The following is a 23,940-nucleotide window of genomic DNA, read 5'->3' on the forward strand; positions in this document are numbered from 1 at the left end:
GGGGGCTATTATTCATGGCCCCTTCCCTGCCTATTAATATCAGCCATCAGCTGTCTAGTTTAACCTTTTCTGGTTAGATTTCATAGGGGGACGCCACGTCAATTTTTTTCTGTGGTCCCCCTGTAATCTAGCCAGTAAAGGCTAAACAAACAGCTGTGGGCTGATATTAATAGCCAGGGAACATTGTTGGCTAATGGCCCCTTCCCCGGCTACTAATATCAGCCCCCAGCGATCGGCTTTCCCTCTGCTGGTTATAAAAATGACGCGAGAGCTCACGCCATTTTTTTTTTTTTTAATTTTCGGCTCTCTGCCCACGATCTGGACGTAGCAGCGCTTTGGACGCATATTTTTTGCTGCGTCCAAAGCGTTGCATTCTATTGAACGCAGGTAAATCCACATGTATTCACTGAACCATTTGGATTTACTGCATTCAGTGCTTTCTAGTGGTCAAATTTCTGTTGCGAAGACTGCCTTTTTTTCCCCCTGACTTTAATGATCAGTGCCTGGTGCAGAGCGAGAACTTTTTTACCAAAGAGAACAGTGTTTGGTGTGTCAGCCATCTCAAGTTCTTATTGCTCTCTGGCAGAGAAACAGATGAAAGACTTTCCTGTTATTAATCTGATGCCAGCACATTATATACATTGTATCACTTATATGCCAAGGTTGGATGGTACTTGCCAATCAGACCCCATGGTGCTGAGTACCATGCAGGAGAGCAGTGAATAAATGTCATTTTTTGAGGCCTGCCAGTATTCAGGGGCGCAGAGAACAGAACGTGAGGATCCTCAAATATTGGAGTCTTTATAACCACCTAAAAGAATTACAGAAATGTCCTGCTCTAGTGCACAACGATGAATCACGAACGCTCTGTACAATGCCGTTTGCATGATGGCCGCTGTGAAGACACCCTGGGTCTTCCATGAGCGTGATACCACTCAGACAACACAGGGTGAGGGTAAAGCAGCGTGGCAATTCTTTATTGAACCACAAAGCGGACAATAAACAGATAGAACAGTCCCAGCAAATACCCAAGATGGTACAACATTACACAGTCCTCACCCTTCCGCAGGCCCGCCTGGGAGAGAACAGCTGTGACTTTGGGACTTCCAGGGCCAACTACCTTAACCAGTTGCCCCCTCACTTCTGGCGGGCCCCCACAGAGAGAAGGTAGCGGCAAGCTTAGGAAGCTAGCAGTCCATCGAGGTACAAGGCCAGGAGACCCGAGGGTCCCACCCTGGCCTCTCCGAGAGTTTCCATGGGGCCAGATGACCGGCTGGTCGAAATCTGGCTTCTCCGAATGTCTCCATGGGTTCTAGGCGACCGGAGAGTCCCACCTGGCGGTGAGTGCTGTGAGTAGCAGCTCTACCGCTTGCGCATTCCTTGTAGGTTTGCAAGCAGAAGTCAAGAAATTACGGCTTCGCCAAATGTCGCCAAAGTCATGTGCAACACCATAAGCATATTGCGAGTCAGAAAATGCATTAATTTCTTTACCTTTTCCCAGATTACACGCTGCATCGAGTGCTTTAAGCTCTGTCTCTTGCGCAGAGCAGCTGGAGGGGAGTGGTTCTTGTATCACTGCCTTACCATTGTGGACTACTGCATACCCGGTGATGAATCGTCCTTGTTCACTGTCCCGAGCTCTGGAACCATCTACAAAATACTCAGCAGAGGGGTTAGTGAGTGGCACATCAGTTATATTTGCCAAGCCCTGTATTTCAGCTTCCATCAATGCCTGACAATCATGTTCATGTGCCATACCAAACTGAGCTTCCTCATCTGCTAATTTGAAAAACAGGGGCAGGTCTTGGCTCATGGTCTCTCCATCTTCCCCATCCTGATACTTTCCTCCCTTTTCTAAATCCACTGGTAGTAGTGTAGCTGGATTTAGAACATTACAGCGTTTGGTAGTTATATGGGGAGGTGTAAGGAGTGAGACTTCATATTTTGTCAACCTTGATGCTGAGAGGTGACGGGTCTGAGCCTGTTGAAGTATTTCAGATACAGCATGAGGAATTTGAAGTGTGCGGGGGCTTCCTAACACTATGTCCTCTGTCTTTTTAACGAGTTCTGAAGCAGCTGCCACAGCTCTAACACAAGTAGGAGACCCCATAATGACTGGATCTAGGGTTACAGAGTAATACCCTAGAGGGCGCTGCCAACCACCATGTTCTTGGGTAAGGTCACCAGACGCATGTCCAGCCTGTTCATGGCAGTACAAAGTAAAAAACTTGTCATAATTAAGGGGTCACTGCCTTTCTGCAGAATGACAGAAACTAGATCATCCCATGTGGCCCGATATGCCTCCTGAACACCCTGGAGGTGCATTCTAAATGTTAAGGGTTTTTTAGGGGGATCTGGGATCTGTGTAGCGAGGGCAATAAGTTCACTAGGGGACCAAGGCTGATATGTTTCTATTGGCCATACTTTGGGGGGATCTCGTACCTGAACATTATCAACCATCCTAGGAGGTTGAAACTACACATGACTAGTGGTCCTCATAGGGAACAGAGGCACCCTGGGTGTTGTCCCTGGGCGTGAAGACCCACAGGACCTGCAACAATTAACCCCAGGGGGATTCTGATGACTACAATGTCTGCAAGTCCATCCCATTGACCCAGCATAAGGCGGGGGTGCTGAAGGGGGTGCAGAATTTACATCAGGTACAGAGACTACAGGGGTTTGAGAGTTTTTCAAACTATCATAGATTACATAGACAGTTCCATGCCTGGTTTCCTCTGATTTATGTTCACTCATTGAGAGACGTTTTGCTACTTCTAACCACATCCTAGTCTGCTCTAATTTGTTCTTATCTTTCAACCATCCTTCCCAATTGCAGATATATTTCTCCCATTCCTTTTCTTCCAGATTTCATCACTTTCCCATACCAAATTTCCTCAATATTATTTCACATCCCTCTACTGCTTCTTTCCCTTTCAGTCTCTCCACTATCTCACATGCTGGAACTGGGGCCTCGCCCTTTAGGTTAGTCAATTCCTTACTGTTGCCAGTCCCCATGACTGCAACCACTGTGCCAGAGTTACCGTAGAACTCTCTTCAGCACACCTAGAGCCTCTCAGACTCTAAATTTGATCCCGCCCAGTCTCCTCTCAGCCTCGAAAGACGGATCTGATCCTGTCCCAGTCTCCTCTGAGCCTCAGAAGACAGATCTTTAAGGAAGTACTAACACCGATTCTTACACACAACCAAACAAATAACAATACCAAGCCTACTGCTCCATCTACTATTGCAATTATTTCTGCATGATCATATAACATTTCCTAGTTCAAAGGTTTTCCTTCTACACCTTGTAAAGGCACTGCGTGACAATTATATCTGCAATAAGTGTTGCCTTTTATGCTATATGTTTCCCAGTCTGGGTATACAGGCTGAGCAAGAACTTCAGCTACTATGATTTTCCCTCTCTTGAGCTTACACAAAACAGAACACAGACACTGAGGACATATATTCTGATTAATCAAAAACGACTTAACAATACGTCAGTCACTCAATGTACACTGCTCAATCGCTGATATGAATCCCCCTGCTGTATTCGGGCTAAAAACTGCATTCAGTTATCCCTTTCTTGAGGGTGCCCTTACCAATTTACAGGGGAATTCAATACCCTCAGAGTACTGCCTTACCGTGAAGGATTCCTCTGTTATAGGCAATCACACTTCCCTGATCCTCTTACGGACCGATTTCCCTCTCCACCACATGTGAAGGAACACACCTAACGGGATCCCTTATCAAGCAGAGACCGTAGTCCCTTATTGGTCAATCAAAAATCATTCAGTCCCACATTCAAGGATCCTCATAGTTTACAATATCATACCAGACATTTATGACGTAGACAAAACAAACAACATAAAACAATCCTCCGACTCCTGAAATATACAGAAGAACTGCGGAGGTTCCTAATCCCGACACGCTGGGCAAGGTTGGTTACTCGTCACTTCATTCAATTATCATTCAACCGTCATTCAGTTGTCAATTATACATCTAAAAACCACATTGAAACATATAAGACAACAAATTCAGCCACTGGCAAGGGTTCAAAAAAAATGATTGTCTTGTTAGGACCACCAATTACCCGTCCTGGAGCCCTCTAGGTAGTACTGAATTATTAGTAATACAAGGGATTACATACCACGGATGATATTCAGTAATTTCCAGAGACATCCTTGTTGATGGGTCCAGAGGAGGTCCGGTTATGACAATCCCAGGTTTCAGGCACCATGTACTGTTATGGAGACCCTCTTTGTTTTAAGGAGAACTTTGTAATAGACAGCAAAGGGTCTTCACATTGCCAGTGAGATTCAAATTAAGATACTTCATCGATGAAGGAAGAGAGACAGAATACATGCGACATGCATTGTCAGTAGGTAGAGTCTTCCTGGTGTGGCAACAAAGACTCACCATATTTATTAGCTAGACAAAAAGGAAATACGATTGTTACATACAACTGAACAGGAAACCGAAATTATACTATCAGTAGTAAACACACTTCCCTTGGCCAAACGTAAAACCTTCTCAAGGACTTCACAGGAAACCAGTATCTTAGTCAGACATTCCACAATGTAAGTCTTAAACTCTCAAGCAGACTTCAGACATAGCAAAAATATAAATATTTTTTCTAAATTAATAATGAATCTAGATATTAAAAAATTAACCATAACAGTATCCATGGGCTCTCTGATGGTCAGTGGAGCAAATCCGTATCTTTCCAGTCAGGGCCATATTCCCATAGGCCGGAATCATGTAGAATCCAAATCTGTGTCTCTTTGGTTAAATCCATGCTTCCAAACTGGTGGTCTGAGAGAGTCTCTGATCTTTGAGTCTCCTTGTAAAGTCTGCCTGCCACAGAGGCACATGTCCTTTTTAAGTACAAGCGTTAGAGATGATATTATTCCACAGGACTCAGGTCTCCTTGTTTGTGCATTTAATCAATTTACATACTTGGCATAAGAGGGGGCTCTTTAAATCAACATCTAGCTGGCTTTTAGTACAATATGTAATTAGCATATTAACAAACATCATTGTTCACAGACCCAAGAGGAGACAAGAATTAGGGTTATACAAATAATCCTATGTCCTTCTTGACCAGCCACAGAAATACACATATATTTACAAGGCAACATAAACACAACAGTGTATTTCTCTTGGCTTAACAAATCTAATCTTCTGGCTGATTAAGATTATAAGCTATATAGTCATATTGCTCCCCCAATCTTAATCAGCCAGACATGATGGGATCCCAATCATCCTTCTCAACTTATTGGAGACAGTCCATCCGCATGCCTTTAAGCACAGACACGAATGTAAGAGGTCTCGTCTTCATGACAACAAAACTTTGCATCATCCAGTTTCGTCAGAGTATATTCCATGTCTTCCTTGCAAAAAAAACTGCACACGTAATTGACGAAAACAGGCTGGTATCCATTGCATCCACACATGCCGTCCTCAGCATCCTGTGGTTCCTGAATTAAATCTGATTAGTGTCGTTGGTCTGGTATTCAGTATGTTGAAGCTAGCACAGCTCCTGTAGTTGCCGTTTCTTGTTGCTGCTGTATATCCTCTCCGGTCCTCCTCCCAAGGCCGGGCAGGTGGGGTTGGACATGGTAGCATCCAAAACCCGCTGTGTATGCCTCACCTATGGTCTGCTGGGTCTGTCCATATATCTCCCTGGTTGTAGAGCCCTTTGGACGGTGTGTGCTAACACCAGTCCCCTGCCGCTACCCCAGTCTTCTGGGATAAGTAGTATCTCACTGTTGCCACCAAATATGTGAAGACCCGGGGTCTTACGTGGGCGTAATACCACTCAGATAACAAAGAGTGAGGGTAAAACAGTGTGGCACAAAGCGGACAATAAACACATAGAACAGTCCCAGCAACTACCCAAAATTCTTTAAATCAACATCTAGCTAGCTTTTAGTACAATATGTAATTAGCATATTAACAAACATCATTGTTCAGAGACCCAAGAGGAGACAAGAATCAGGGTTATACAAATAATCGTATGTCCTTCTTGACCAGCAACAGAAATACACATATATTTACTAGTCAACATAAACACAATAGTGTATTTCTCTTGACTTAACAAATATAATCCTTCTGGCTGATTAAGATTATAAGCTGTATCGTCACAGGCACAGATAGTATTTTCTATACCCTCGATTTCCACATGACACTGTATGGCCTCAACATCTGGTCTAACAAATCAATCCTTTTCCCAGTTATGGCCCATTCTGGCATGGGGGTCTCTGTACTGATAACTGCTAGTGGGATGCCGCTATGGACGTGTATTGTCTGCATAGGGACATCACTCTTGTCTTTATACTCACGGCTCTCGCCTCTTCTGAGTGATTGCCCACACAGTGACCTATGGAGGCCTCTTTCAATCTTTCTCCTGGTGCCACATGCCGCAGTCTTTCTGGAAATAACACACTTGAATATGCTGGTATAAAAATGATTTGGGGCATTCTTGGAGGTCATTTCTAGTTTCTTTCCCTTCAGCCACCCTGATATTGTAGGTTTCTTGGAGGTCCTTTCTAGTTTCCTTCACTTCAGCCACCCTGATATTCTGGGTTTCTTGGAGGTCATTTCTAGTTTCCTTCCCTTCAGCCACCCTGATCCCATGGGTTTCTTGGAGGTCATTTCTAGTGTCCTTCACTTCAGCCACCCTGATATTGTGGGTTTATTGGAGGTCATTTCTAGTGTCCTTCACTTCAGCCACCCTGATCCTGTGGATTTCTTGGAGGTCATTTCTAGTTTCTTTCCCTTCAGCCACCCTGATCCCGTGGGTTTCTTGGAGGTCATTTCTAGTTTCTTTCCCTTCAGCCACCCTGATATTGTAGGTTTCTTGGAGGTTCCTTCTAGTTTCTTTCCCTTCAGCCACCCTGATATTGTAGGTTTCTTGGAGGTCCTTTCTAGTTTCCTTCCCTTCAGCCACCCTGATCCTGTGGGTTTCTTGGAGGTCATTTCTAGTGTCCTTCACTTCAGCCACCCTGATATTGTGGGTTTCTTGGAGGTCATTTCTAGTTTCCTTCCCTTCAGCCACCCTGATCCCGTGGGTTTCTTGGAGGTCATTTCTAGTTTCCTTCCCTTCAGCCATCCTGATCCCGTGGGTTTCTTGGAGGTCATTTCTAGTGTCCTTCACTTCAGCCACCCTGATATTGTGGGTTTATTGGAGGTCATTTCTAGTGTCCTTCACTTCAGCCACCCTGATCCTGTGGATTTCTTGGAGGTCATTTCTAGTTTCCTTCCCTTCAGCCACCCTGATCCTGTGGGTTTTTTGGAGGTCATTTCTAATGTCCTTCACTTCAGCCACCCTGATATTGTGGGTTTCTTGGAGGTCATTTCTAGTGTCCTTCACTTCAGCCACCCTGATCCCATGGGTTTCTTGGAGGTCATTTCTAGTTTCTTTCCCTTCAGCCACCCTGATCTAGTGGGTTTCTTGGAGGTCATTTCTAGTTTCTTTCCCTTCAGCCACCCTGATCCCGTGGGTTTCTTGGAGGTCATTTTTAGTGTCCTTCACTTCAGCCACCCTGATCTCGTGGGTTTCTTGGAGGTCATTTGTAGTGTCCTTCCCTTCAGCCATCCTGATCCCATGGGTTTCTGGGAGGTCATTTCTAGTTTCCTTCCCTTCAGCCACCCTGATCCCGTGGGTTTCTTGGAGGTCATTTCTAGTTTCTTTCCCTTCAGCCACCCTGATCCCGTGGGTTTCTTGGAGGTCATTTCTAGTGTCCTTCCCTTCATCCACCCTGATCCCGTGGGTTTCTTGGAGGTCATTTCTAGTGTCCTTCCCTTCATCCACCCTGATCCCGTGGGTTTCTTGGAGGTCATTTCTAGTTTCTTTCCCTTCAGCCACCCTGATCTTGTGGGTTTCTTGGAGGTCATTTCTAGTGTCCTTCCCTTCCGCCACCCTGATATTGTGGGTTTCTTGGAGGTCATTTCTAGTTTCTTTCCCTTCAGCCACCCTGATCCCGTGGGTTTCTTGGAGGTCATTTCTAGTTTCTTTCCCTTCAGCCACCCTGATCCTGTGGGTTTCTTGGAAGTCATTTCTAGTGTCCTTCACTTCAGCCACCTTGATATTGTGGGTTTCTTGGAGGTCATTTCTAGTTTCTTTCCCTTCAGCCACCCTGATCCCGTGGGTTTCTTGGAGGTCATTTCTAGTTTCCTTCCCTTCAGCCACCCTGATCCCGTGGGTTTCTTGGAGGTCATTTCTAGTTTCCTTCCCTTCAGCCATCCTGATCCCGTGGGTTTCTTGGAGGTCATTTCTAGTGTCCTTCACTTCAGCCACCCTGATATTGTAGGTTTCTTGGAGGTTCCTTCTAGTTTCTTTCCCTTCAGCCACCCTGATATTGTAGGTTTCTTGGAGGTCCTTTCTAGTTTCCTTCCCTTCAGCCACCCTGATCCTGTGGGTTTCTTGGAGGTCATTTCTAGTGTCCTTCACTTCAGCCACCCTGATATTGTGGGTTTCTTGGAGGTCATTTCTAGTTTCCTTCCCTTCAGCCACCCTGATCCCGTGGTATTCTTGGAGGTCATTTCTAGTGTCCTTCACTTCAGCCACCCTGATATTGTGGGTTTCTTGGAGGTCATTTCTAGTTTCCTTCCCTTCAGCCACCCTGATCCCGTGGGTTTCTTGGAGGTCATTTCTAGTTTCCTTCCCTTCAGCCATCCTGATCCCGTGGGTTTCTTGGAGGTCATTTCTAGTGTCCTTCACTTCAGCCACCCTGATATTGTGGGTTTATTGGAGGTCATTTCTAGTGTCCTTCACTTCAGCCACCCTGATCATGTGGATTTCTTGGAGGTCATTTCTAGTTTCCTTCCCTTCAGCCACCCTGATCCTGTGGGTTTTTTGGAGGTCATTTCTAATGTCCTTCACTTCAGCCACCCTGATATTGTGGGTTTCTTGGAGGTCATTTCTAGTGTCCTTCACTTCAGCCACCCTGATCCCATGGGTTTCTTGGAGGTCATTTCTAGTTTCTTTCCCTTCAGCCACCCTGATCTAGTGGGTTTCTTGGAGGTCATTTCTAGTTTCTTTCCCTTCAGCCACCCTGATCCCGTGGGTTTCTTGGAGGTCATTTTTAGTGTCCTTCACTTCAGCCACCCTGATCTCGTGGGTTTCTTGGAGGTCATTTGTAGTGTCCTTCCCTTCAGCCATCCTGATCCCATGGGTTTCTTGGAGGTCATTTCTAGTTTCCTTCCCTTCAGCCACCCTGATCCCGTGGGTTTCTTGGAGGTCATTTCTAGTTTCTTTCCCTTCAGCCACCCTGATCCCGTGGGTTTCTTGGAGGTCATTTCTAGTGTCCTTCCCTTCATCCACCCTGATCCCGTGGGTTTCTTGGAGGTCATTTCTAGTTTCTTTCCCTTCAGCCACCCTGATCTTGTGTGTTTCTTGGAGGTCATTTCTAGTGTCCTTCCCTTCTGCCACCCTGATATTGTGGGTTTCTTGGAGGTCATTTCTAGTTTCTTTCCCTTCAGCCACCCTGATCCCGTGGGTTTCTTGGAGGTCATTTCTAGTTTCTTTCCCTTCAGCCACCCTGATCCTGTGGGTTTCTTGGAAGTCATTTCTAGTGTCCTTCACTTCAGCCACCTTGATATTGTGGGTTTCTTGGAGGTCATTTCTAGTTTCTTTCCCTTCAGCCACCCTGATCCCGTGGGTTTCTTGGAGGTCATTTCTAGTTTCTTTCCCTTCAGCCACCCTGATCCTGTAGGTTTCTTGGAGGTCATTTCTAGTTTCTTTCCCTTCAGCCATCCTGATCCCGTGGTTTTCTTGGAGGTCATTTCTAGTGTCCTTTCCTTCAGCCATCCTGATCCCGTGGGTTTCTTGGAGGTCATTTCTAGTGTCCTTCCCTTCAGTCATCCTGATCCCATGGGTTTCTTGGAGGTCACTTCTAGTTTCCTTCCCTTCAGCCACCCTGATCCCGTGGGTTTCTTGGAGGTCATTTCTAGTTTCTTTCCCTTCAGCCACCCTGATCCTGTAGGTTTCTTGGAGGTCATTTCTAGTTTCTTTCCCTTCAGCCATCCTGATCCCGTGGTTTTCTTGGAGGTCATTTCTAGTGTCCTTTCCTTCAGCCATCCTGATCCCGTGGGTTTCTTGGAGGTCATTTCTAGTGTCCTTCCCTTCAGTCATCCTGATCCCATGGGTTTCTTGGAGGTCACTTCTAGTTTCCTTCCCTTCAGCCACCCTGATCCCGTGGGTTTCTTGGAGGTCATTTCTAGTTTCTTTCCCTTCAGCCACCCTGATCCAGTGGGTTTCTTGGAGGTCATTTCTAGTTTCTTTCCCTTCAGCCATCCTGATCCCGTGGGTTTCTTGGGAGGTCATTTCTAGTTTCTTTCCCTTCAGCCATCCTGATCCCGTGGGTTTCTTGGGAGGTCATTTCTAGTTTCTTTCCCTTCAGCCATCCTGATCCCGTGGGTTTCTTGGGAGGTCATTTCTAGTTTCTTTCCCTTCAGCCATCCTGATCCCGTGGGTTTCTTGGAGGTCATTTCTAGTTTCTTTCCCTTCAGTCATCCTGATCCCGTGGGTTTCTTGGAGGTCATTTCTAGTTTCTTTCCCTTCAGCCACCCTGATCCCGTGGGTTTCTTTCTCTTCAGCCACCCTGATCCTGTGGTTGTCTCTTGACATGCACCCTCACAGCTTGTACATCTTCACGCCCATATCTTGTCCTCTTACTTGGCGGGTGCTGATGAAATAGAAGCATCCCTATTGAAAAATACCAAGGCTCATCTTTTGAAAGGTACTTATCAGGGGTGCAATCAAGGAACCGGAAAGATCAATGCGAGCCATAATTTGTTACCATCCATCATTTTCCGGGTCATCTCGGGATGGTCATTGTGTGTTCTCAGCATAGTGTAAAAATCTAAAGATCAACCTTTAAAATGCACCATCATCATCAAGATGTGGTGTTGGACATCGGTGCCCCATTAGGCCCTAATTTCTTTGGTAAAACATATTTAATATAAGACATTACTATTTTACAATCCCCACTGCACCCACTGGGGTGAGGATTTTGCCTCCCCTCCTGAATATTACCTATGAGTTTGCTAAAAAGTTCATTTTGCAATACCAATTCCTTACATAAAGGGAATCTGTCAGAAGGTTTTTACCACCTGATCTGAGAGCAGCAAAATGTAGACAGAGACCCCGATTTCAGCTATGTGTCACTTACTGGGCTGCTTGATGTCGTTTTGATAAAATCACAGTTTTGTCAGCAGAAGATTGTCACTAGAGGACTAGTAAACCTGCTGTCAGGTATCCCCCATATTCATGAGGTCTGCCCCACCATTCATTGTACACTGTGGATAGGCAGAAAGCTGCCACAGAGCTGCCGATTAGTGGTTTGAGTGGGAATATACAGAGCTCAGCAGTCAGAGACCTGGTAGATCTGCAGCAGATAAAACAGAGATTTTATCAAAATTGCAGCAAGCAGCCCGGTAAGTGACACATCGCTGGAATCAGGGTCTCTGTCCCGACATTATGCTGCTCTCACATTTTTATAGCAAAAACCTGATGACAGATTCCATTTAAAAATAAATACTAGAAAACTTGTACTTCTGATAAGGTTTGTGGTGATCATTGATTTTGACAGGATGATTATGGTTGTGATAGTGGGTAGAGATTTCAAATATCCACAGTCTCTGACTCCACCTACTGGACTCTAGACTTAGAAAGACCAGGGATTTAACCCCTTAAAGTTTGTATTGTCCCTATGATTTGCATCTTCTCCTTTATCATGAAGATGCCGGCAGGACGAGATCCCTCCAGCTGATCCAGTGTTCATCCCTCCTTCTCCTGAATGACCCCGAGGATGGACGAGGACGAGACCACCAGAAGATTATTACACTTCACCCTGGAGATCATCTCCCTGCTGAGCGGAGAGGTAACTCCTCTACATTTCTATCAGCTTTATTGTGTTATGTAACAAGTCCGACATCGGGAAGAGGAAATCCAGAAGAGGAAGAGAAGGATTCTTTACTGTAAGAGCAGTGATTGTGTGCAGCTCTCTGCCAGGAGGAGTTGTCATGGGGATTCCTTATAAGAGCTGTAGAGGGGCCTGGATGTCTGTCCTGAGTGTAATAATATTCCAGGTTATGGCCCCAAATTACTGGAGACGGTTATTGATCCCGGGATTTCTACTGATTGTCAGATCTGGAGTCGGGAAGGAATTCTTCTCCCTAAGTGTCTCTCTCCATACACAGGATTACACAATAGTGAGGAAGACACCGGGGGAGGGTGTGACTCCCATCATCCATCTCCAGGAGTCAGGAGGGCGGAGCCCGGGCCCCATCACAGAGCCTCCCCCGCACCCCCCGATACATGAGAGGAAGAGGAAGATCCTAGAGCTCAGCAACAAGATGATTGAGCTGCTGAGCGGAGAGGTGACTGCTGGGACATTATACAGGACAGCACTGGAGGATTCTGGGTGATGAGCGGAGAGGTGACTGCTGGGACATTATACAGGACAGCACTGGAGGATTCTGGGTGATGACCCGAGAGGTGACTGCTGGGACATTATACAGGACAGCACTGGAGGATTCTGGGTGATGAGCGGAGAGGTGACTGCTGGGACATTATACAGGGCAGCACTGGAGGATTCTGGGTGATGAGCGGAGAGGTGACTGCTGGGACATTATACAGGACAGCACTGGAGGATTCTGGGTGATGAGCGGAGAGGTGACTGCTGGGACATTATACAGGACAGCACTGGAGGATTCTGGGTGATGAGCGGAGAGGTGACTGCTGGGACATTATACAGGACAGCACTGGAGGGTTCTGGGTGACGACCAGAGAGGTGACTGCTGGGACATTATACAGGACAGCACTGGAGGATTCTGAGTGATGACCGGAGAGGTGACTGCTGGGACATTATACAGGACAGCACTGGAGGATTCTGGGTGATGACCGGAGAGGTGATTGCTGGGACATTATACAGGACGGCACTGGTGGATTCTTAGTGATGACCCGAGAGGTGACTGCTGGGACATTATACAGGACAGCACTGGAGGATTCTGGGTGATGAGGGGGAGAGGTGACTGCTGGGACATTATACAGGACAGCACTGGAGGATTCTGGGTGATGAGCGGAGAGGTGACTGCTGGGACATTATACAGGACAGCACTGGAGGATTCTGGGTGATGAGCGGAGAGGTGACTGCTGGGACATTATACAGGACAGCACTGGATGATTCTGGGTGATGAGCGGAGAGGTGACTGCTGGGACATTATACAGGACAGCACTGGAGGATTCTGGGTGATGACCGGAGAGGTGGCTGCTGGGACATTATACAGGACAGCACTGGAGGATTCTGGGTGATGACCGGAGAGGTGGCTGCTGGGACATTATACAGGACAGCACTGGAGGATTCTGGGTGACGACCGGAGAGGTGACTGCTGGGACATTATACAGGACAGCACTGGAGGATTCTGAGTGATGACCGGAGAGGTGACTGCTGGGAGATTATACAGGACAGCACTGGAGGATTCTGGGTGATGACCCGAGAGGTGACTGCTGGGACATTATACAGGACAGCACTGGAGGATTCTGGGTTATGAGGGGGAGAGGTGACTGCTGGGACATTATACAGGACAGCACTGGAGGATTCTGGGTGATGAGCGGAGAGGTGACTGCTGGGACATTATACAGGACAGCACTGGAGGATTCTGGGTGATGAGCGGAGAGGTGACTGCTGGGACATTATACAGGACAGCACTGGATGATTCTGGGTGATGAGCGGAGAGGTGACTGCTGGGACATTATACAGGACGGCACTGGAGGATTCTGGATGATGACCGGAGAGGTGACTGCTGGGACATTATACAGGACAGCACTGGAGGATTCTGGGTGATGACCGGAGAGGTGGCTGCTGGGACATTATACAGGACAGCACTGGAGGATTCTGGGTGATGACCGGAGTGGTGACTGCTGGGACATTATACAGGACAGCACTGGAGGATTCTGGGTGATGAGCGGAGAGGTGACTGCTGGGACATTATACAGGACAGCACTGGAGGATTCTGGGTGATAACCGGAGAGGTGACTGCTGGGACATTATACAGGATGGCACTGGAGGATTCTGGATGATGAGCGGAGAGGTGACTGCTGGGACATTATACAGGACGGCACTGGAGGATTCTGGGTGATGACCGGAAGGTGACTGCTGGGACATTATACAGGACAGCACTGGAGGATTCTGGGTGAGGAGCGGAGAGGTGACTGCTGGGACATTATACAGGACGGCACTGGAGGATTCTGGGTGATGACCGGAGAGGTGACTGCTGGGACATTATACAGGACGGCACTGGAGGATTCTGGGTGATGACCGGAGAGGTGACTGCTGGGACATTATACAGGACGGCACTGGAGGATTCTGGATGGTGACTGCTGGGACATTATACAGGACAGCACTGGAGGATTCTGGGTGATGACCGGAGAGGTGGCTGCTGGGACATTATACAGGACAGCACTGGAGGATTCTGGGTGATGACCGGAGTGGTGACTGCTGGGACATTATACAGGACAGCACTGGAGGATTCTGGGTGATGAGCGGAGAGGTGACTGCTGGGACATTATACAGGACAGCACTGGAGGATTCTGGGTGATAACCGGAGAGGTGACTGCTGGGACATTATACAGGATGGCACTGGAGGATTCTGGATGATGAGCGGAGAGGTGACTGCTGGGACATTATACAGGACGGCACTGGAGGATTCTGGGTGATGACCGGAAGGTGACTGCTGGGACATTATACAGGACAGCACTGGAGGATTCTGGGTGAGGAGCGGAGAGGTGACTGCTGGGACATTATACAGGACGGCACTGGAGGATTCTGGGTGATGACCGGAGAGGTGACTGCTGGGACATTATACAGGACGGCACTGGAGGATTCTGGGTGATGACCGGAGAGGTGACTGCTGGGACATTATACAGGACGGCACTGGAGGATTCTGGATGGTGACTGCTGGGACATTATACAGGACAGCACTGGAGGATTCTGGGTGATGAGCGGAGAGGTGACTGCTGGGACATTATACAGGACAGCACTGGAGGATTCTGGGTGATAACCGGAGAGGTGACTGCTGGGACATTATACAGGATGGCACTGGAGGATTCTGGGTGATGAGCGGAGAGGTGACTGCTGGGACATTATACAGGACGGCACTGGAGGATTCTGGGTGATGACCGGAAGGTGACTGCTGGGACATTATACAGGACGGCACTGGAGGATTCTGGATGGTGACTGCTGGGACATTATACAGGACAGCACTGGAGGATTCTGGGTGATGAGCGGAGAGGTAACTGCTGGGACATTATATAGGACAGCACTGGAGGATTCTGGGTGATGAGCGGAGAGGTGACTGCTGGGACATTATACAGGACAGCACTGGAGGATTCTGGGTGATGACCGGAGAGGTGACTGCTGGGACATTATACAGGACAGCACTGGAGGATTCTGGGTGGTGAGCGGAGAGGTGACTGCTGGGACATTATACAGGACAGCACTGGAGGATTCTGGGTGATGAGCGGAGAGGTGACTGCTGGGACATTGTACAGGACAGCACTGGAGGATTCTGGGTGATGACGGTGTCGTTGTTGTCAGGTTCCTATAAGGTGTCAGGACGTCGCTGTCTATCTCTCCATGGAGGAGTGGGAGTATCTAGAAGGACACCAGGATCGGTACCAGGAGGTGATGATGGAGGAGCTCCGGCCTCTGACATCACCAGGTGAGAGGAAACGTTCCCCTGACATTACTCTGTCTCTTGGTTCAGTTGTTATTAGTTTTTCAGCCACAGATACACACGTGGTCAAAATTGTGGCAGCACGGTGGCTCAGTGGTTAGCACTGCAGCCTTGCTGCGCTGGGGTTCTGGGTTCAAATCCCACCAAGGACAACATCTGCAAGGAGTTTGTATGTTCTCCCTGTGTTTGTGTGGGTTCCCCGGTTTCCTCCCACACTACAAAGACAAACTGATAGGTAATTTAGATTGTGATCACCGATGGGGACAGTGCCCATAATGTCTGTAAAGCGCTGTGAAATTAATGGCACTATATAAGTGAGTAAAATAAATAAATAATTGTTGGTACCCCCTCGTTTAATGAAAGAAAAACCCACAATGGTCACAAAAATAAGTTTAATCTGACAAAAGTAATAATAATCTATGAAAATGAACAAATGAAAGTCAGACATTGCTTTTCTGCTTCCTCAGAATTTTTTTTTACAAAATGAAACTCCTGAAATCGGCCTGGACAGAAATGATGGTATCCCTGAAAATAATGTGACAAAAGGGACATGTTAAATCAAGTTGTGCCACTAATTAGCATCACAGGTGTCTACAATCTTGTAATCAGTCAGTGGGCCTGTATATAGGGCTACAGATACTCACTGTGCTGTTTGGTGACATGGTGCGTACCACACTCAACATGGACCAGAGGAAGCAAAGGAAAGATTTGTCTCAGGAGATTAGAAAGAAAATTATAGACAAGCATGTTAAAGGTAAAGGTTATAAGACCATCTCCAAGCAGTTTGATGTTCCTGTGACTACAGTTGCACATATTATTCAGAAATGTAAGATCCATGGGACTGTAGAGAACCTCCCTGGACGTGGCCGCAGGAGGAAAATTGATGACAAATCATAGAGATGGATAATATGAATGGTAACAAAAGAGCCCAGAATAACTTCTAAAGAGATTAAAGGTGAACTTCAAGCTCAAGGAACATCAGTGTCAGATCGCACCATCCGTCGTTGTTTGATCTAAAATGGACTTCATGGGAGACGACCAAGGAGAACACCATTGTTGAGAAAAAATCATCAAAAAGCCAGACTGGAATTTGCTAAACTATATGTTGACAAGCCACAAAGCTTCTGGGAGAATGTCCTATGGACAGATGAGACAAAAATGGAAGTTTTTGGCAAGGCACATCAGCTCTGTGTTCACAGATGGAAAAATGAAGCATATCAAGAAGAGAACACTGTCCCTACTGGGAAACATGAAGGAAGCTCTGTTATGTTCTGGGGCTGCTTTTCTGCATCTGGCACAGGGTGTCTTGAATCTGTACAGGGTACAATGAAATCTCAAGACTATCAAGGGATTCTAGAGAGAATTGTGCTGCCCAGTGTCAGAAAGCTTGGTCTCAGTCGCAGGTCATGGGTCTTGCAACAGGATAATGACCCCAAACACACAGCTAAAAACACCCAAGAATGGCTAAGAGGAAAACATTGGACTATTCAGAAGTGGCTTCTATGAGCCCTGACCTAAATCTTATGGAACATCCTTGGAAAGAGCTGAAACATGTCGTCTGGAAAAGGCAACCTTCAAACATGAGACAACTGGAGCAGTTTACTCATGAGGAGTCTCCAAAATACCTGTGGAGAGGTGCAGAAGTCTCATTGACAGTTACAGGAATCGTTTGATTGCAGTGATCGCCTCAAAAGGTTCAACACAATATTAAGTTAAGAAGAAGAAGAACCATCATTTCTGTCCAGGCCGATTTCATGAGTTTATTTTTTTTTTAATTCTGTGGAAGCAGAAAAGCAATGTCTGACTTTCATTTGTTCATTTTCATAGATTTTTAATTTATTATTACTTTTGTCAGATTCAAGTTATTTCTGTGACCATTGTGGGTTTTTCTTTCATTAAACGAGGGGGACCAACAATTTTGACCACGTGTATTTCCCTGATAGTTTTCTATGTGATTAAACTCTTCTATAACTGACTGATCCTCACATTCGGGACGTGGAGAAGACGTTCTGCTGGTGGAGCCTTCACACGTCAGTATTCATTTTTGCCTTTTGTTTTTCCCCTTCTCTCGGGAGCCATAACATTTTCATTTTCTATAAGACGCTCGTTTCTCACGGACGAGTTGTCGTTCTGAATCACACAATTCATTTTACCTTACAACGTAATGAAAACCAGGAATAAGTAGTGAAATGATGAAGAAAAAAAGCAAAAATGTAAAATCTGTGATTGTTGCAGCGTTTGTTATACGGTAATAATGACCTGGAAACGCGATTCTCAGGCCGATTACAGCGACACCAAACATCAGGGGCTTTATTATTATTATTTTAGTGGTTTCTTTAGTAGAATTTTGTTTGTCGTCTTTTTCTGAGAGCCGTGATGTTATTTTTTCGGCTATAGAGCCGGGGGAGGGCGGCTCGTTTACTGCCAGGTGAAGTGCAGTTTTTTTAGTACCATTTTGAGGACCTACTACATTTTAATTGCTTTCTTTTTGAGTGGGGTGAGTACCATGACTAACAAATCTTTAATTTTAGTGTTTTGATTATTTTGTTTGCAGTGTTTTATCTTTTAGCTTAAAGGGGTTTTCCCACGAAGAAACGTTAATTTTAATCAATAGATCTTGGAGTAATAATAACTTCCACAATTGGATGTGTTTAAATACAATGTTCCTGTGCTGAGATAATCTTATAAATGTGCCCCTGCTGTGTACTGTGTAATGGCTGTGTCTGACCATGTACAGTAACATGGTCTGATCATACCACATCTCCTGGGCAGGGGAGGAAGCAAAAGAGTATACAGACATTACTGCCGGGGGTCACAGCTGATTCTTTTTGAGAGCTAAATGCCTGTTTTTAAAAAAAAAATGTTTTACCTCAAACAAAGAATTATTTGCAATCTTATTGTGTCCTGTCTGTATCCTCTCTTTTGCTTCCTCCCCTGCCCAGGAGATGTGGTATGATCAGACCATGTTACTGTACATGGTCAGACACAGCCATTACACAGTACACAGCAGGGGCACATTTATAAGATTATCTCAGCACAGGAACATTTTATTTAAATACATCCAATTGTGGAAGTTATTATTACTCCAAGATCTATTGATAAAAATCAACTTTTCTTTGTGGGAAAACCCCTTTAAGTAATTTTATATTTTCATACAATTATATGGGTGCAACAATAACAAATATGTTAAAAGAGGACTGTAGAATATTCCAATTAATCTGGTATTAAGAACATCAGATTAAATAATTTCTCAACTAAGAATCGTAAAATCACAGAAATTTCTGAAATAGTTCTAAAGCATCCATAATGAGTTTGTCCTTTAACCCCTTCACCCCCAGCCCTTTTTCACCTTCCTAACACAGACAAATTTACAATTCTGACCACTGTCACTTTATGAGATAATTACTCTGGAACGCTTCAACGGATCCCCCTGATTCTGACACTGTTTTTTCATGACACATTGTACTTTATGTTAGTGGTAGATTTAGCTCAAATTATTTTGCAGTTATTTGTGAAAATATCAGAATTTTGGCAAAAATGTTGAAAATTTCACAATATACAATATTTTTATATCCTTAAATCAGTAAGTCATGCCTTACAAAAGGAGTTAATAAGTAACATATACCATATGTACACTTTACATCAGCACAATTTCTGAAACTTTTTTTTTTGTTAGGAAATTTTAAAAGTTTAAAAATTGATCAGTAATTTATCATTTTTCCAACAAAATTTACAAAACCAATTTTTTAGGGGCCACATCACATTGGAAGTGACTTTGACGTATGACAGATAATACCCAAAAGTGACACCATTCTAAAAACTGCACCCCTCAAGGTGCTCAAAACCACATTCAAGAAGTTTATTAACCCTTCAGGTGCTTCACAGGAACTAAAGTAATGTGGAAGTAAAAAATGAACATTTTGATTTTTCCCACAAAAAAAATGTTCATTTAGCCCCAAATCTTATATGTTCACAAGGGTAACATGAGAAAATGAACCATAGAATTTGTTGTGCAATTTCTCCTTAGTACGCCGATATCCCATATGTGGTGGAAAACTACTGTTTGGGTGCATGGCAGGGCTCACAAGGGAAGGCGCACCGTTTGACTTTTTGAACGCAATATTGGCAGGAATGAAGAGTGGACGCCATGTTGCATTTGGAGAGCCCCAGATGTGCCTAAATAGTGGAAACCCCCCACAAGGGACACCATTATGGAAACTGATCTAGAGGTGCGGTGAACAGCGTTGAGCCGTGAAAATGAAAAAATACATTTTTCCAGCAAAAATGTTGCTTTAGACCCAAATTTTTCATTTTCAAAAGCTTAACAGGAGAAAATGGACCATACAACTTGTTGTGCAATTTTTCCTTAGTATGCCGATACCCCATACGTGGTGGAAAACTACTGTTTGGGTGCATGGCAGGACTCAGAAGGGAAGCAGCGCCATTTGACTTTTTGAACGCAATATTGGCGGGAATCAAGAGTGGACGCCATGTTGCATTTGGAGAGCCCCTGATATGCCTAAATAATGGAAACCCCCCACAAGTGACCCCATTATGGAAACTTATCTAGAGGTGTGGTGAACAGCGTTGAGCCTTGAAAATGAAAAAAATACATTTTTCAAGCAAAAATCTAGCTTTAGACCCAAATTTTTCATTTTCAAGAGGTTAACAGGAGAAAATGGAGCATACAATTTGTTGTAAAATTTCTCCTGAGTACACTGATGCCCCATATATGGTGGAAAACTACTTTTTGGGCGCACATAAGGAGCCTCAATTGAATTCTGGAGTGCAATTTTGGCTGGAAATAGGTTGCAGATGCCATGTCACATTTGAAGACATGCCAAAACAGCCGAAACCCCCACAAATGACCCCATTTTTGGGATACACCTGTTGAGGTATTCATTTAGTGGAGTAGTGAGCATTTTTAACCCTCAAACGATTCACAGAATTGTGTAACATTGAGTCAATGGAAAATTTTCATTTTTTCCAATAAAATGTTACTTGGGCACAGAGTTCTTAATTTTCAAAAGTGATAATAGCAGAAAATGGACCACAAAATATTTTACTCAGTGTCTCCTGAGTACACTGATGCACCATATGTGGTCGAAAACTACTTTTCAGGCACAGTGCAAAGCTCCAAAGGGAAGGAGTGCAATATTGGAGTTCAGATTTTACTGTTATAGTTTGAGGGTGCCATGACCTACTGGGAGATCCCATGAGGTGTCAGAACAGACAACAGAAACCCCCATATGTGACCCCATTTTACAAACCTACACCTCTCAATGAAATCATCTAGGGGTGCAGTGATCATAGTAACGTCACAGATTGGTCACAGCATTTTATACCATTGAGTGATGAATTAAAAATAATTACATTTTTACCACAAATGTAGTTTTAACCCCAGAATTTACATTGTTACACTGGGAAATGGGTAAAAATGGCACAAAAATTAGTCCCACAATTTCTGCTGAATACCCCATATGTGGCTGTACAGTACTGCTTAGCAACACGGCGAGACTCGGGAGGGACGGAGCGCTATTTGACTCTTGGAGAACAAATTATCGTAGAATAGTTTGGAGACTCCATCTACAAAGCCCCTAAGTGCAGAAGAGCAGAATCCCCCCCTCAAGTGACCCCTTTTTGGAAATTACACCTCTCGCTGGATTTCTTTTTGGGCGCGAGGAGCCATAGCGCTTTTCTAGAGCCTTTGTACTACTAGTAACGTGGAAGCCCCCTATATTTCTGTTAATAGATGATGGACCTTAGTGGGGGCTTTGTTTGTGGACAGAATTGAAACTTTTATTGAGAACATTTTGGATCACATTTATCCTCCGCTCTACGCTGAGCACTTACTTTGGGGATTCCATCTAAGGGCAGAAACACATGGCCTTATTTCTCTTGCGTATTGGCCGGCACCTCTCTGACCTGAGCTTGACAGCTGTATAGAAATCCATCATACTGTCATGCTCAGGTCAGGAGAGGTGCCAGCCAGTCCGTTCAGTGCGATGCGATCATTGCACGATTCATACGGCAGTGTGTCCCTGACCTTAATCTCTGAGTAATGTGATTCAGATGAAACCCCGGGGGGATCCATTCTCTATAATGAGGCAGCAGAGTTACTCTGGACTCCGTCTGGCCTCTGTTCAGCGTTGTCCTTCATTTCAGAAGTGCACAAAACTGTCGCCGACCATGCTTTTATGCACGTCTAAAAAGACGGACGCCGGCGGATCACAGGACAGACGGCGTCCACACTGCCTCCATCTGCCTCATTATAGGGAATCTTCCTCCGGGGGTTCCGTCTGAATCACGTATTTTTGAGATTTACACGGAAACCCTGGTGTAAGCGCTCAGCGTAGAGCGCAGGATAAATGTGAGCTGAGCCTTACTGCGATCTTTGGGAGGAACAAAGAACCAATCAACAGCAGGTGAATAATTGATTTTATTTATTTTTTTCGCCGTTCTTCGTGTGGTATAAGTGATTAAGTGACTTTATTCTTCGGGTCGGTGCGATTACAGAAATACCAGATTTATATGGGGTTTTTATGTTTGGTTGCATCGCCTTATTTTAATAGCTATAATTTTTCTAGATTTCGTCCGACAGTCACGTGCGGGCTTGTTTTTTTTTGGGACAAGTTGATGTTTTAATTCGTACCATTTTTGGGCACATAACATTTTTTTTTTATTCCTTTCTATTCTGCTTTTTGGAAGGCGGAATGAACAAAAACCAACAATTCAGAGATTTGTGTTTTGTTTTTTTTTCATCCCTTCACCTTGTGGTGTTTTTGCGCTTTTACACAATAAAAACTATTATATAGAAAAAAATTATTTTTGCATCGCTTTATTCTGAGAGCTATAGCTGTTTTATTTTTGCCCTGATGGAGCTGTACGGCGGATTTTTTTATGTCGTTTTCAGAGATACCATTTAGATTTACATTTATTTGTCTTTTTGATCGCGTTTTATTCCACTTTTTGTTCGGCGGTATCATGAAAAAGCATCGTTCTTTGCCTTTTTTTTTTTTTTTTTTTTATGGTATTCACTGAAGGGGTTATGTATTTGGCGATACCAAATATGTGTACTTTGTTTATTTTTGTTTTAATATAAAAATACGCATTTATAGGTATAATATTTTTTTAAACATTATTATTTTATGTTTGTTTTTTTTAAATATTGTTTTAATTTTTTTTTCCTTAGTCCCTCTATGGGACTAACTTTCATGTCTGTGATTGCTGGTATAATGCGTTGCAGTGCTCCAGCATTGCAATGCATTATACCTGTCAGTGTTGCACTGACAAAAGCCTCTTAGAACATGCTGTCCGTAGATTGGTGACCCAAACAGGCCCATAGGGTGATGTTGCAGTGGCGCCAATCCGACAGAAGAGGGAGCCCCCTCCCTATCCCAGCCTACTAAATATTGTGATCGATGTCGATTACGACATTTTGGGGGTTAAATGTCCAGAGGCAGTACGGCCACCGCTCCTGGCTGTGAGAGCCTGGTCACGGCCGACGATCGTGCGGGCACAGCTTCTGAGTCGCGCATGATCTCCATGACGCATCTATACATCATTGGTTGAGGACCCCTATCAGACCATGACGTATTGGAACGTCAAAATTCGTGAAGGGGTAAAAATAGCAGAAATAATTAAAACCAGTATATAAAATTATAAAGTGTCCAAAAGAACTTACTAAATAGCACCATAACGAATGGTCCAGCAATGTGGACATTACAGTTTCCAGTTACATTATCCCGAGATTCCATCCCAACACTGGATCCTGCCGCTCTTCTAAGACTCCTCTCTTTTCTATGCAGAGGTAATTATGAGGAAGCTGGACTTACTGTAGATGATTCCCATGTTGGGATGAACATAGATGGAGGAGCCATTAGCAATCTGACAAGTGCAGATGACACCACCCTGCCAGCAAAGAGTGATATCTCTGTGTGGTTATGCAAGAGAATTATACTTTCACCAGACATTGTACAGTGCTGGCCAAAAGTATTGGCACCCCTGCAATTCTGTCAGATAATACTCCTTGTGCTTCCTCACAATTTGGTTTCTCAAGTCCTCAGACAGTTCTTTGGTCTTCTTTCTTTTCTCCATGCTCATTGTGGTTCACACAAGGACACAAGACAGAGGTTGAGTCAACTTTAATCCATGTTAACTGGCTGCAAGTGTGATTAAGTTATTGCCAACACCTGTTAG

At 44.9% G+C, this 23,940-nt stretch overlaps 1 protein-coding gene across 5 annotated transcripts in view; it reads left to right on the forward strand.

The window, feature by feature from the left end:
- Positions 1-23,940, forward strand: part of LOC141272500 (uncharacterized) — a 312,347-nt gene that overhangs the window by 270,945 nt on the left and 17,462 nt on the right. For 2 of the 5 annotated variants that reach the window (XM_073683317.1, XM_073683310.1), the window contains exons 2-4: positions 11,745-11,885; positions 12,205-12,384; positions 15,603-15,726. The exons of 1 other annotated variant lie outside the window; for it this stretch is intronic. In XM_073683317.1, the coding sequence (XP_073539418.1) occupies positions 11,802-11,885; positions 12,205-12,384; positions 15,603-15,726 (388 nt within the window). In that variant the 5' untranslated portion in view covers positions 11,745-11,801. The remainder of the gene's footprint in view (positions 1-11,744; positions 11,886-12,204; positions 12,385-15,602; positions 15,727-23,940) is intronic. 2 more of the 5 variants (XM_073683326.1, XM_073683302.1) reach the window with 1 other exon arrangement.

Source organism: Phyllobates terribilis, unplaced genomic scaffold, assembly GCF_046119375.1.
Source record: "Phyllobates terribilis strain yellow unplaced genomic scaffold, ASM4611937v1 Scaffold_1__5_contigs__length_1240528914, whole genome shotgun sequence".
Classification (NCBI taxonomy): Eukaryota; Metazoa; Chordata; class Amphibia; order Anura; family Dendrobatidae; genus Phyllobates; species Phyllobates terribilis.